This window comes from Mauremys mutica, chromosome 12 (genome assembly GCF_020497125.1).
Source record: "Mauremys mutica isolate MM-2020 ecotype Southern chromosome 12, ASM2049712v1, whole genome shotgun sequence".
Classification (NCBI taxonomy): Eukaryota; Metazoa; Chordata; order Testudines; family Geoemydidae; genus Mauremys; species Mauremys mutica.
This window is the reverse complement of record NC_059083.1, coordinates 72788828-72803327: the sequence shown is the minus strand read 5'-3', so window position 1 is coordinate 72803327 and position 14500 is coordinate 72788828. Positions and strand designations below refer to the sequence as shown.

Sequence of the window (14500 nt, the reverse complement as noted above, 5' to 3'; positions counted from 1 at the left end):
GTAGCTCCCCAAAGAGACTTTTTTCTCTAGTTGACAAGTTAAATCACTGTGTTTTAAAACTGTCTATCAACCTCTAAAATTCTGTGGCCTGAAATTCCACTTGCCTGTGTAACGGCTGAAGGACTGAACCTTAAACATGTTGATTATTTAGTACATTTTCTGAATTACTTACCTGATTTCGATTACCTGTAGAATCATGGCGTCAGATGTCTCACCCTGCTAATACAGTATTTGTTTCCTACAGCACTGTCTGAAGTACTTTGTTCTGCCTAGTTTTACACAGTCATCCATTTTTCCCTTACTGACTTTAATTAATAATGGAAACATTTTTACTTGTGTCCCTGCACAGTCCTGTCCAACATGCCTAAATCCTGATCTATCACAAAGCTATATCAAGTCTGAGCTAGCAGCCAAAGGTATAACTAAATCCTATGGCTGGAAACTGAAGCTAGACAAAATCAGAGTGGAAATAAGCTGCAAATTTTTAACAGCGAGGGTAATTATTCATTGGAACAACTTACCAAGGGCTGTGGTGGATTTTCCATCAGTGGTAATTTTTCAAGCAAGATTGGATGTTTTTTCTAACAGATCTGCTCCAGTTCAAACAGGAATTAATTCAGGAAAGTTCTATGGCCTACATTGTACAGGGAGTCAGACATAACCACAGTGGCCTTATAATCAATGAATCTATGAACCATGAGCACACGCTGCCAAACATGTGAATTAGAACAAATTGTGGGCTGGTTTAACGATGATGTGAATAAAGGTCCACAGGTGATAGGGTGGGCCTACCCTACCCCCACCCAACATAGACTTCATTTTCTATTTATTTATCTATTTTAATAAGTTGCCTTTTTCTATAAACTTTAGAGCTGGGGAACAACTAACAGTGGATCTGATTTTCCCCTACCACTATGAGCGCTTGATTCTGCTTCTATAGTGCAGTCAATGCAAAAATTCCCACAGTGCAGGATCAGGCCTTCAGTCAGCAGTAAAATCTGACATCAGTGGAGTTACACTGGTGGAAAAAATGGTATAAGGAAGAACAGAATCAGGCCCCTCCATTTTAAAGTACTTGAGGCCAAATTCTGGGCTAGCGTGCATCTGGAATAAATTCCACTGACTTCGATGGAGTGATGCTGGATTTGCACTGGTGTAAGAGCAGGCTTTGCCCCTTACAACTGATAAGTGCAATGGGCCATTTTCTCTCTACAACCCTTTTCCAAACACCCTTATTAGAAGAACTCTGACAAATAAACATTAAGTCCAGATACTGCGTCTCACATCAGAGAAAGACACAAACAATAAGCACAGATTATTTAGGGACAAAATAATTGTATGCTGCCCTGCTATTTATTTTTAGTCCTCATCAAGTGCTGTGGCTAAAGAGCTTGGACATAATCAGTCCAATGAGATAATCCCAGATTTACTGATTTGCGGAACATTCTCGTATTAGAAATACATCCTCTATGATTTGTGTGGTAGGGGCATCAATAGAAGTAAGAAAGAGTTCAAATCTACCTCTAGGCTTTGTTTAACTGAAGGACCATGTTTTTTTAAAGTGAGACACTACTGCCAATATTGCAGAGTTTTGAAAAGGCAGCAACACAACACAAATTCATAACTGCAAAACATTTTCCATTTCAACTGTGCAGCATCCCTTGGCAAATGTTCTTGTGGAAACGATTCATTTGACCACATTTTAGGAGCAATCAACTATGTGTTAGCTATATTTAAAGCTTTTTAGTTTACAAACAAGTCCGCGTTATTGGAAGATAGCCAAGTTTATTGTTGGAAAACAAATATTTGAGCTGGGAATATGTCAGCATTTTGTTGTTGTTTGCTTTTTTTTTTTTTTAAAGAGTTGTAAATTATAAGACAAATTTTATTGCTTGTACAAACAAAACAAGAGAACATAGTCTTTATTTTATTGGCAAAGAAACAGTAGCGAATTATTTAAATCCTATTATAATTACTCTCCTTATGGTTCTTACTTCCTAGCATGCAAAATGGTTTATTTCAATAAGAGAATTTAGGACATTATCTTAAGGAAAGAATGGTTCAAAGACAGAGGGATAACCTGATGAAAAATAGCTTGCACATCTTTGCTAGATTTTGAGAATTGGCAAATTGTGTTTTTCACTTTAAGTGATAAAAAATCTCCCATTTACATTACATTAATTTGTACAGAGCCAAGTTCTGTAACCTCACAGAGAGTCATGGAAAGCCTTGTGGGCAGCAGAACTGGTGCAGGTCACTTTGTAGGGTTTCCCCTTTTGCACAGAGTCCATGTAATGCCCCATGGAGGTTTTTTCCATGCTATTGTGCTGGGAGACTGAATGGGCGTGGCCAATGTGAACCGGGGCCATTTCCCGTGGATTAACTGGCCAAAATTCTCCACTGCATGATTGTATGAGTGACCTGCAACTTGCAAGAGAAGAAATCCTGTGCAAGTCCTGTTTGAGATTTTTGGGGGAGTCTGGATGTCTCTCCAAACCAATAATCAACCAAACTCCCACCATATAAAGATTCATTATGGGCCAAAAGAGTTCTGCTATTGACTTCAATGGGACCAGGATTCAGCCCTATTTGAATAAAGAAAGCCAGGTTCTGACCTCATGTGAAGCCTGTGCTGACCCTCTGAATAGAGTGATGTTGTACACAATGTAAGAGAAGGCAGAATGTGTCACATTTAAAATCAAATGCACAAATGCAATGACGATGGTAGCTGGGGTTTTTCTAAACTGATATCCTAGCAACCTACTCTGTTGAACTTGCATCAGTCATTTTACTGAGCTGTTAATTTTTTGTATCCTTGATTTTGGATCTCCCAAATCTAACTGGCAATGCGAAATACAATAATGCTTAATTCAAGATTATTGGTGCTTAATAAAACTTTAAATGATCTGTGCATAAATGAAAATTATTGCAAAAATCACTAACTTTTGCTGACTGCTTTAAGGCAAAGGACTGAGGATGTCAAATCCCTTACTATCAAAACTGTAACCTTTTGTACTTTCAATGTTGCTGCTGAAACAGCCTGCAACGAAAACAGGATGTAGCAAAAGTTGTTGCTAGCAGCAACTGCATGATCACAAGGCTACACCCAGTAATACACCTTATGGCTACACCAGTAATACACCTGTCATGTTACACTGATTTTCTTCCCCCATATTTTATACTAGGTCCCTTTACATACTCGTATGCTCCCAGGCGCAAATCCTGCCATTCTCCCCCTCTAGCTGCAGAAACACCTGGGTGCAGAGATCCCCAGATGAATTAGGGATGCCACGCAGGGTGCACACCACCTGCCAGGAGGAAATCACTGTGGGGACTTCCTGTGCACTGCCATTCAGTGGGGGCTTGGAGGTGGGGTAGGGCCAGGCTATGGGAGAAGTGGAGCTGGGGCCTGTGGATTCAATATTAGGTGGATTGTCCTGCATAGGGTGAAGGTTCAGGAACCCTAACAGGAACCCAAGCCCCAGTTAGGGTTGCCAATTTTGGCTGAACGTGTTCCTGGAGGTTTCATCACATGACATAATCTTTAATTAAAGAGTAATCTTTAATTCCTGGAGACTCCAGGACAATCCTGGAGGGTTGGCAACCCTAGCCCCAATACAAGTCCTTTCCCTTTCTCCTGCATGGAATTTCAGTGCACAGCCCTGTTTGCTGAGCTGCCCACAGCTTTGTAGGATTTGCCCTAACTGCTCCTTTGTCTCTTGCTCTGCCTCTTCCTTTCATGCTTCCCCTAATGCTTTGAATGGCCTTTTGCTTTCCATGCACCCAACACTTCCCTTCTCCTTTAAACCCACTTCTTTCAGGAAGCCTTCTAACTGCTCAACCACAATGCCTCTCTTTGCCTCCTTGCATCCAACTGCTTCCCTGTATTTCCTGTTTCTCTGAGTTTCTCTTCAAGTCCCTTGGACCTCGATCAATACTGTCTTTAAGTGTTTTGTAAAGGGCTGGGTAATAATAAATAATAACAGGAGTCCTGCACAAAGCCAGAGTAACCATGACTTTTGCTTTGCAGTGGTGCTGGTGGTGAGATGTGGGATCCTTCCCCCTACCACCGGGTGGCAGCGGAGTAGCAAAGGAACCAAAGACTCTTACAACTGCAGAAGAATCTATTGTTTCTGAATTCCCCAGGACCAGAACTTTTGGCCAGTGGATCCAGTAACTGTAGATTTACTGGCTATGGCCCAGTTCACTCCTTGCATGGTGGCACAGAGAGAAATCCCATGCTGCAGTGCTTTGTGGTTGGCAGGTCCGGCTCCAGACCCCAGCGCGCCAAGTGCGCGCTTGGGGTGGCGTCCCGCGGGAGGGCGGCAGGCGGCTCCGGCGGACCTCCCGCAGGCATGGCTGCGGAGGGTCCGCTGGTCCCGGGGCTCCGCTGGACATCCCGCAGACGTGCCTGCGGAGGGTCCGCTGGTCCTGTGGCTCCAGTGGAGCATCCGCAGGCGTACCTGCGAGAGGTCCACCAGAGCCACGGGACCAGCGGACCCTCCGCAGGCACATCTGCAGGAGGTCCACGGGAGCCGCGGGACCGGCGACCACCAGAGCGTCCCCCGCGGCGTGCCGCCCTGCTTGGGGCGGCACAAATCCTAGAGCCGCCCCTGGTGGTTGGGATCCCCTGTGCAGCAGATTGTATCAGTTCTATTGCCTGGAAGGCTGTGCAGAATATGGCACGTATGGAGTATTTCACAAAGCCAACATACAGGTTGCAGCCAATGTATAGTTAATGGTGCAGTAAAATAATGCAGCCCGCACCCACTTTTATATATCTATGATCACATTTTATGAGATCAAAACTATCCCTTGGCTTTTAGGAGACAGCACTTTTACCCCTCTGCTCTTATCATTTTGACTTAACCTTGGCTTTGTCTTTTCAGTGAAATCAGCTCTGATTATGATGAAACAGCAGTGTGGCCATCAACTCTTGTGGCCATTGTACACCGCTGACCCAGTCAAGATTTCTGACTCAAAAACCATCCTATATGCTTCTGTAGCCTCTTTTAAAATGTCAGTATTTGGAAGCCAGATGTTAATTATATGGAGATTCTCAGTTAACCGAATGAAGCTGAAAACATGCCGTTGCCATCTTATGCTTACGCTAGTGTTGATGAGATCTGCAAAGAGGGAATTATTCTCAATTGTTCAACTTTATAGGGGGATTAGATCAAAGAAGTAATTGGGTAAAACTGGGTAAGTATAGTAAATCAATCTTGAGAACAGCTGGTGAAGACAATTTCCAGAACTCAGAACCTACAAGCACTTTGGGAAATAACGTGTTTTGTATTCATCAAAACCGGATGATCTGAACTTAAAATAAACATTTTTTAAAAATAACTTCTGTTTAGTTTTTAGCTGCTTGACTCTCTCCCAGGATTACATTTTATAAGAAACACCTGTAGGGAAGGCGCATCGCATAGGAGTTGCAGATTAAGGACCTGAGGTGCTGAGCAGCTTCTGGAAGATGGTTAGTGCCCTTAGTGCCCATTGGCTTCAGTGAGACTGAGGGCACTGATCACCTTCCCAGCTCTGGTCCCATTGTGACACACAAAACCCCCAATCTTGCTGTGTTTCTCTGAAGGGGCTGTGGGTTTAGTAGTTAAATAATATAAAATGAAAGCCCAAGAGAGTCCAATTTATTCCTTGATTACACCCATTAAACAGCAGTGTATTAAAAGTCTAGGGGCAGGTTCATAAGAGGTAACCATCACTGAAAAGATCTTTTCTTTGTCCAGATAGTGGTACTACTAGTGGTATTAATAAGAAGGTGCAGCAATACACAAATGGCCTGGTCTGGAAACAAAACAACAATAATAATAGTGGGATCCAGTGCTGAGTAAACTGACCCGGTGCTGAGTAAACACTTGGAATTGGTGATGGGGTACATGATCATTCACTTACAATTCAAATCTCCCTGGGTCAGAAGTGATTGAGTGTTACCACCATGTGAGGGTAGTTCAGTAGCCTGCGTGCAAGGGGTCAGAGGTTCCCAGTGGACATGTGACTACATCACAAAAAAACAACTTCCTGTGTGGTAACTTCTTGACAGTCTCAGCAGACACCAAGGACTGTAAAGATGAGTAGTGGCCTCTTCCACAAAGTGGCAAACCCTGCTCCAAGAATGGAAGAATTAACAGGATTTTGAACTCACCAAGTTTCCAGTCCCTACATGGAAATGACCCAGTAGTGGAGAATTTGGCCCTCAGTCACACCGGTGTAAAGCTGGAGTAACTCTACTGCAGTAAACAGAGATCAGAACTAGTTCCAGTCACTTTGGTGGGATTGATGAGCATATAAGGGAGAGCAGCAAAGAATCCTGTGGCACCTTATAGACTAACAGACGTTTTGCAGCATGAGCTTTCGTGGGTGAATACCCGCTTCTTCGGATGCAAATATAAGGGAGAGAGAATTTAGCTCTAGGGTTCTGCTCACAGGGAGGAAATGTAAACTGGTACATGACTTGCTATGCCAGAACCTGATTGGGAAGCACAGTTTCTGCAGAGGACAAAAGAATGTTTCTGCATTCTGGTGCCTGATATTGGAAAAAAAAAAATTTCCTGCCCCACCCCCTTCAAAAAAGCTCCAACCCAGCCAGAAGCTGCTTAAAGTCTTAACATTCTTGTATTACAAACTCATGTTATCATAAAAGCCAGTGCCAAGTTCCCTTGTATTACCTCTAAGGTCATTTCCCTTACAACAATACAAAATGAATTCACTGAAAATCAGAACAGATGAATTCACTGTAACCACATATGCTGGGAGTTGAACTATTTTAAAAACTTTAATATATTTTTCATTTTTCAAGTAATTCCATTCTGCTTATCCAGACTTCTTCATGTAGTTTCCATTGGCAAAAGTATTCTCCATGTCCCATGCTAAACTGTTGTTGTGTGCTGTTAATCAGAAGCCCCACCTCACTCTGTGCCATTGGTAGATGCAAGTAATCTCTGGACATGATTTTCAGAAGTGACAAGTGATTCTAGGTGCCTCCATTTTTAACTGTCCAACATGAGACACCTCTAAGGGGCCTGAGTTTCAGAGAGCTGCCCCATAGCACTTTCAGAAAATCAGACACATTGAAGATGTCTCAAATTGGGTCAAAAAAAAATAAGAACTCAAAATTATGGGTCACTTGAAAATCTTGATCTGACCATTGTTAGTTTAAGTTTGCTAAACCCTTTGAATGAAAGGCTTTATAGCAACGATACTTAGCACATACAGTCCTCTACCAACCTTACCTGACAAACTCTTACAACACCTGTGTGAACTATGTAGCTATTATTATTTGTATTTTACAGATGGAAAAATTGAGGATGAGACATTAAAGCAAATATTTTCAAAAGTGGCCTCTAATTTTGAGTGCCAAATTTATGACAAAGGCATGATTTTCAGAGGTGCTGAGCACTAGCAACTCCAACTGGGCTCAGTACTCAGCACCTATGAAAATCAGCCCTACTGGTAGATGCTAAATTCAGCACTCAAAAACTGACGACAGTTTGAAAATTATGGTGTAAATGCCTTGTCCTAAGTTATACAGGGAGACCGGTTCAGGAGATACTGGATTGCAAATGCCAAACTCAATCCAGCAGATCGTGCTGTCTCTCATTATACCACTGTGAACTCACTTAAACAGGAGCCTTGATGTTGAGTGTAGAAGTCTACTCCTAATGAGAACTACCATGGATTTACTAAGATTTGAACTAGAAAGAAGATTTCACAGACATTTAGACACTGTGGCTAGTATCAAAATAACCTGCCGATTATAAAATACAAGATGCGGATCCTTTCTGCCACCCACCATATGCAGTGGTACTGCAAAGGTGCAGCTGTGCTCAGAGGCCTCTGAATCCACGAAGGGATGGAGCAGGATCTGGGTCTAAGGAACTAAGAAGAGTTCCAACTTTGTAATGGAGTGGAAATGTGTAGGGGTAGGCTTGGTCAGCCTATAGCTTTACAGTTTCTATTTAGCATTCAGTAGGTAAATGCAAGTGACATTTGTTTTCCTTTTAAGATGATACATTTAGCCCTACTGCTGTAAACATTTACATTTATACTATAGAACAGGGGTGGCCAACCTGTGGCTCCGGAGTGACATGTGGCTCTTCAGAAGTTAATATGCGGCTCCTTGTATAGGCACCGACTCCAGGGCTGGAGCTACAGGCACCAACTTTCCAATGTGCCAAGGGGTGCTCACTGCTCAACCCCTGGCTCTGCCCCCACTCCACCCCTTCCCGCCCCCTCCCCTGAGTCTGCCGTGCCCTCGTTCCTCCCCGTTTCCCCTACAGCCTCCTGCACCCCACAAAACAGCTGTTTGGGAGGTGCGGGGAGGGAGGAGGGAGGTGCTGATTGGTGGGGCTGCCGGTGGGTGGGAGGTGCTGGGAGCAGGGGGACTGCTGACGTATTACTGGGGCTCTTTGGCAATGTACATTGGCTCCTTCTCAGGCTCAGGTTGGCTACCCCTGCTATAGAGGTTGTCCAGCTATGATCAGTGCTTTGTTATTCTTAAATTCAGTCATTAGATCATAAATAGATTTCTGTAAATATCCAGCTTTCAATAAAATCAGTTGTGGTTCTTCCTCCCCCCAGACACAAATATACTGAACATTTATGATCTATTTGATGTCACCCATTAATTATAGGACTCTAAAGGGTGTGACAAGCCATGCTTTCAAGGTGGATGCATGATTTAGCAGCTTGATTACAAAACCCACTATAACATTTTTTCTGTGCTTTAATGGTCTGTCTGTTTTTCTGAGTATTATCGCAGACTACTTGGTTACCTACCATAGAGCACCTTCTCTTCTCAGCTACACTGGTGGATATTCGGAGTAACTACACTGCCTTCCATGAAGTCTCTCGGTATTTACGATGGTATAAAAGACAGCAGGACATAGACTCATAGTGGGCATAGACTCATGTGTCTCTATTGTTTCCTACAGATACAATGAATGGTCAAAGAGAATGTGACAGGCCTCAGCCATCTGTTCCCACCATTTTCTCCTCATTGCACGACAGAGAGGGATTTTTAAAAGGATGTCTCAGTTCACAAGATATTAGTTCCTTCAAATGTCAAAAAGCAGGCTGGTCCGATTCATAGATTATAGGGCCAGCCGGAACCATTGTGATCATCTTATCCGACCTCTTGCATAACACAGGCCATAGGAATTCCCTAAATTCAATCCTATTTGAACTAGAGCAGATCTTTTAGATAAATATCCTTGTCTTTTGATTTTTAAATGGTTTGAGCGATTTTTACTGCTTTTAAGGTGTCAGAAAGTACTAAGAAGTCTTTAAAATATCTTAGCATTCTGCCTGTGAGCTGTCTCTACTCCTGCATGTATTTGCTACAGAACCACTGATAGATGGAACAGAATAGGTTTACAGAGCAATGGGGTGGACAAAAAGAGACTAATGTCTCAACGTATTCACAAAACCTTTTGCCGTTACAGCAATAGGAAATATTCTTCCTTGGCAGCACTCTAGGGCATTTAAGCACACAAGGAAAACTTCTGGTTCTTGGGTGAATTATGGGAAAAAAAATAGAAGTACTATCCCTTCCTTTGCCATAAAATAGACAAACAAACACTGGCCTCAGTCTACCTAAGCATTCCAGAAGATTGAAATATTTGGGAATTCACATCCTGTTCTCCAGGAAAGACTTATTTAAAGTACAAGTTGTGCTTTCACTGTCTAAGACAGAATATAGCGTATGTCAAAGCGTAGGAACTTGCTTCTGTTAAGCGGCAAGAAAATGGTGTTTATAGGGGGCAAAATCCCCAGCTGCTACTTACAAATTTTACACATATGCAAGAAGTGGGTGGCAGTGGGAGGGAGAATAGCAAGGCCATACCTAATTTTAGGTGCTAGTCCCATGATGCAGAGCTTCCATATGTTAAAGGTGAAACAAAGTAGGAAGACAGAGGAGATTAACTGGAGTAGGTTGCTTTTGAAGAAAATTAATGTCCTTTTCTATGTTGTTCTTCCACTATGATTCTTCCCAAGCAACAGCAACTAATGGGATATTACATGGCATCAAAATACAGCCTGCCAATGAAAGCATGTATTGTCTCACAGGCTGTACTAACGGAATGCTATGACTCTCCTCTGAAGTCTTTTACTGCCAGATCATATGACTGCGTCAAATTATGCCCCGATTTACATTAGTTACAACCCCCAATTAGGTCAATGGGGATTGCATCTGAAGAAAATCTGGGCAGAATTTGTCCCATGTGTCTAACTATCAAGAGTGGTTGAAAGTGAACTTGCTCTTATCAAGATGAAATGGTATTTCCATATGAATGTCTCCCAACTGATCACTATATACGCATTTCTGAATGCATGTGATGGCTCCCATGAGATCACATGAACTGCGCCCAAGGCCCTAGGTTTCAGAGAGGAAATTCCCATGGGGGAATTATAAATCCTTTTGGAATCTGAGTAATTGGATTTCTCATGCTCATAACCAGATTGATGCTGAATCACGTCCTGCACAGGATTTTTTATTCCCCTCAAAAATGGCAACAAGGTGAATGTATCAGATAGGCTGAACTGCTGGGGAACAAGATTAAGTCACCTGGGGTCTGAATTGCAGAGAGGCCTGTGAGAGAAGCTTCCATACTCCTGCTTCTTGCCAAATAGCATTAACTGCTGCACTGCTTTTAGACTGTAGTGCAGAGATGCCACCTCCTCTCTGAAGGTGATCAATTCACCATACACCGTAAACGGCAGATGACGGGCACAATTTTTAAAAGCCCGAACCATCTTCTCCTAAGTACCAGAAGATCTGAAGATATGCCATGAATTCAGAAAAAAAAGAGAAGGTATTTACGTATGTGCCAGCCAGGTTGGAAACTTCTTATGGGATTGCTTTTAAAAATGCCAGTGTTTACGTGCCTTAGAGATCTCTGAACCTTTATCAGTTGGGAAGTAAAGGCCATTCCCTTCTCCTTCCACAGCACTGAGAGGAGAATTATGGATCTAATCATATAGAAGGGAAAAGGGTTTTCAATACCCAATTCTGTATTCTGTTATGTAGGAAACTCCCAAATGCTCCTGAAGTGCTCTTGGCTGCTAAGACACATGGGCCAAAGCATCAACTAAGCGTCACCTAGAGTAAGTTGGTAAAACTTTTCAGAAACCACTGGACCAAATTCACGGATGTAGGTTACCCCACTACTTACATATCAGGTTAAATTGGTCAGAAAATGAGTGTCAGTGGCAAAGCAGTGCAATCTGTACCAGCGGTTATGAAAAATGAGTGCCACTTACATGACTTTGTTGGTTGTAGCAGGAAGGTAAAAGATAAAATTAAACTTTCCCTTCACATTACTTGAAGTTGCATCATATTACTTCAGACTCTCTTGGGACCAAGTTCAGCCCTCACTGAGATCAGCTGGAGGCACACTCACGTATGTCAGGGACCCTATCTGACCCCCACTCACCACTCTATTGGTAGGATTTATATTCATTTTAGACCCCTGAAAGTCAAGTCAGTGCGAATTATGCTCACTTTTTCCACCAGCGTCCTAGTGTGTAACCCACAGCACCATTTACATCACTTCTGAACTTTTCCCGGCAACCAAATACCCCGCAGACATGGCCTTACTGCCTATAACAGCTTCAGCTCCAATCATGAGGCCCTACTGAAGTTTGGAAGGTAATTTCTCCATGCTTGCTCGTGCTTGACCATTGGATGCTTAACAATGTGGCTGATCAAAAATGAATAAACGAGGCACTAAAGTGCCCTAATGGGGGAGATTAAAAAAATTCTCAAACATTTTATTCATGTTCCAGCTCTAACTCTCAATGACATGTATACAAAAATACATCCATGTACATGTTTTATTTGTGTCAGTTATTCATATAAGTGGGTTTCACTGTAGTATGTAACAGAAGCCAGCTGGTTTACTTCTTTTAAACTCTGATTTCTCATGCACTTCATACTGTTTCACCCCCCTTCAAAGATATTTATAGAAATTTCACAGCAAGCTACCTCAATGTTATGTGATATTCAGCTTCCGTCCTGGAGTGTGTTTATTGCATGAGATCCACAAGAGATAGAATTAAGAGCCCCAACTACCTGACAGCCCAATAAAGTACCTTGCATGTGAAGCAGCTTATTAATTAAAAATAATTATCTTTAACAAACTGTAAAATCTTAATTAATTCAAACATAGTCATTGTAGTTTCTGTTCACTCCACAGCTTAACAACATGTTAAGAAGATGATGGAATTCAAATTTAAGGTGAGTTTACATGTGACAACATTTGGGGAATTACAACTGTCATGACAACCAAGCCATGTTTCAATGTCTGGTTGTACCCACTGGAGTGGTAAAATAGTTCTGAGTACCTCAGGACTTTAGCTGTTCTAAATACCAAAGAGAAAGAAAGGATTGAAATTCACAGCCAAACAGTACAAGAGGGCTACAGAATTAGTGCTAGTGCTCTAAGTACCAAGCATAATCCCTATTTAAACATACAACAATTAGATTAAATCCTACTGAACAGGATCAGCTGATTAGAAGCACCTCAGGGTATGTTCCTTCCAGAAAAGGATACCTTTTAACCTTATGTAAACTCTTCTGGAAATTTGTATCACACTTTGTTAGAGGTAGGGGACTTCTGTGGCACTTGCTTCTTGCTGTGAATAGTTAACTTTCAGATTGACTTTACACAAAGGGCTTCACCATTCTCTTATAAGGCTGTCCTGCAAAGAGCCAGTTTTGGGCAGGCTTGCACTCTGTGCAAGCTCCTTGGAGCCAATGGTATAAGCAAAGTCTGACTTTGTCCACAAGAAACAATATCCAATTACATCTGGAGCAAGAACCGTTGCACCACTTTAATCCCAGTAGTGGGGGGAGCTCTTGAGAGTGAGAGATTTCAGACAGCGGTCATGCCCGGGAACTTTGCACTCTTTTCCTTCACATATCAAGGAGGGTGTCTCTATGCCAATCTTGCAAAGGCAGATGTGGACAATGGAGTCTGGGATATGCCACAGGGGGTTGTGATGATAGAGATCCAGAGGCCCTAGCATCCTGGGTAAGGACTGTATTAAGAAACAGCTGCCATTGTTGATTTCTAGATAAGGATTGGAAGTGTGGAAAATCTCATAAGAAAGCCTGTTCTTGTGAGATTTCCAGCCCAAATTTGCACACTCAACCAGTGAGGATGGTGTGGAAAGCAGCTGAACATCTGAGGCTTTTTCTCTGCTGAACTCCTGCCACAGGAGGTTCATCCTCTACTGATCTGCACCTTATTACCACATCAGCAAAAGTTTAACTTCAAAGTGCAGCTCTCAATAGAATCCTCTCAAGCATATTCAGCAGGTCCAGCATTTCACTGAGGCAGCAAGATAAACGAGAAGCTGCATTTGTGACTTTCTACTGGTCACAGAACCCAAATGAAAAGAAATTAGATGAACAGTGAAATGTGACATTTTTTCTACTGTGTGAGACCAGTTGTTTTGTTGCTATTATAGATATTTAAGCAACCATGGATTTTGCCAGCTGCTACAGCTGTTGTCATTTCTTTAGGCCCCGGTTTGGCTTTCAGTCACACTGGTATAAATGCAGGGTAACAAGACTGTAGCAAATGGAGCAAGGACCTCAGATTTACACGGAACAGAACCTTGCTTCAGCCTGACTGACTGAGCAAACCAACCAATTCATTTATAGGCCAAAAGTGGCAATACCCTATTTTCAATGTTTCATGTAAAATTCAATTTGCGTACATCTCCACAAAATGAGTCTTTTACTTTATTGGTTTTATTTGCGGAAACTGCAGCGTATGTAAAATTGTATTGGAAAACACTACTTGTTTTAATCTCCTAAGTTTTTTCTTCACCACATTCCTTGGTATACATCTCCTGCAGTAACCTACATCTGAAAATAATCAGCATATTAAACACAATGGCTCAAGCAGAACTTGAGTGCTGCAGCATATATGGTATGTTCTGAATCACTGTGAGAATACTGTGTCAGCTCTAATATATCTAGCTGCAGGCACCAGCGATGAATTAAAGACAATGTAGTAGTAAGTAAAAAAAAAAAGTTCTTGCTTTTGCTGGCTGGCACAGAAAGTTAAATACACTACTTTACATATAACTTCCACAACGGTCCAGGGGAAAATCATTTTCACCCCACTGCAGAGGCCTCACTCACCACCCTCTTCATCTCTTATGTGCCTTTGTGGAAGTCCTCTCCACAAGCAAAATAATGTGTGCCTAATCACTCATAGGAATTGAACAATTTGCCAGATTAGCCAGCTAGCAGAAGCAGCACATGATTAAGATTCACTGGTTATTAACTTAACAATGTACTGAATGGGCATCAACCATACTTTTAGCTGACTGTTCTCCTAACTGGTAAGAGGCAAGATAATGTTGCTCTGTGAATAAGCCCTTAATATTAACACAGCTGTGTTTCACCCACCTGATGGAAGAATAATATGCTAATTTAAATCACTTCCTGACAAAGTGACACACACACACA

General features: G+C 42.1%; 1 protein-coding gene across 4 annotated transcripts in view; it reads right to left on the bottom strand.

The window, feature by feature from the left end:
- The window catches only part of STXBP4 (syntaxin binding protein 4), a 129207-nt gene that overhangs the window by 5290 nt on the left and 109417 nt on the right, over nucleotides 1-14500 (bottom strand). For 2 of the 4 annotated variants that reach the window (XM_044982664.1, XM_044982668.1), the window contains one exon: nucleotides 12631-13088. The exons of the other annotated variants lie outside the window; for them this stretch is intronic. In XM_044982664.1, coding sequence (XP_044838599.1) covers nucleotides 12932-13088 — 157 coding nt within the window. In that variant the 3' untranslated portion in view covers nucleotides 12631-12931. Of the gene's footprint in view, nucleotides 1-12630; nucleotides 13089-14500 lie in introns of those variants that run through there. 4 annotated transcript variants of the gene reach the window in all.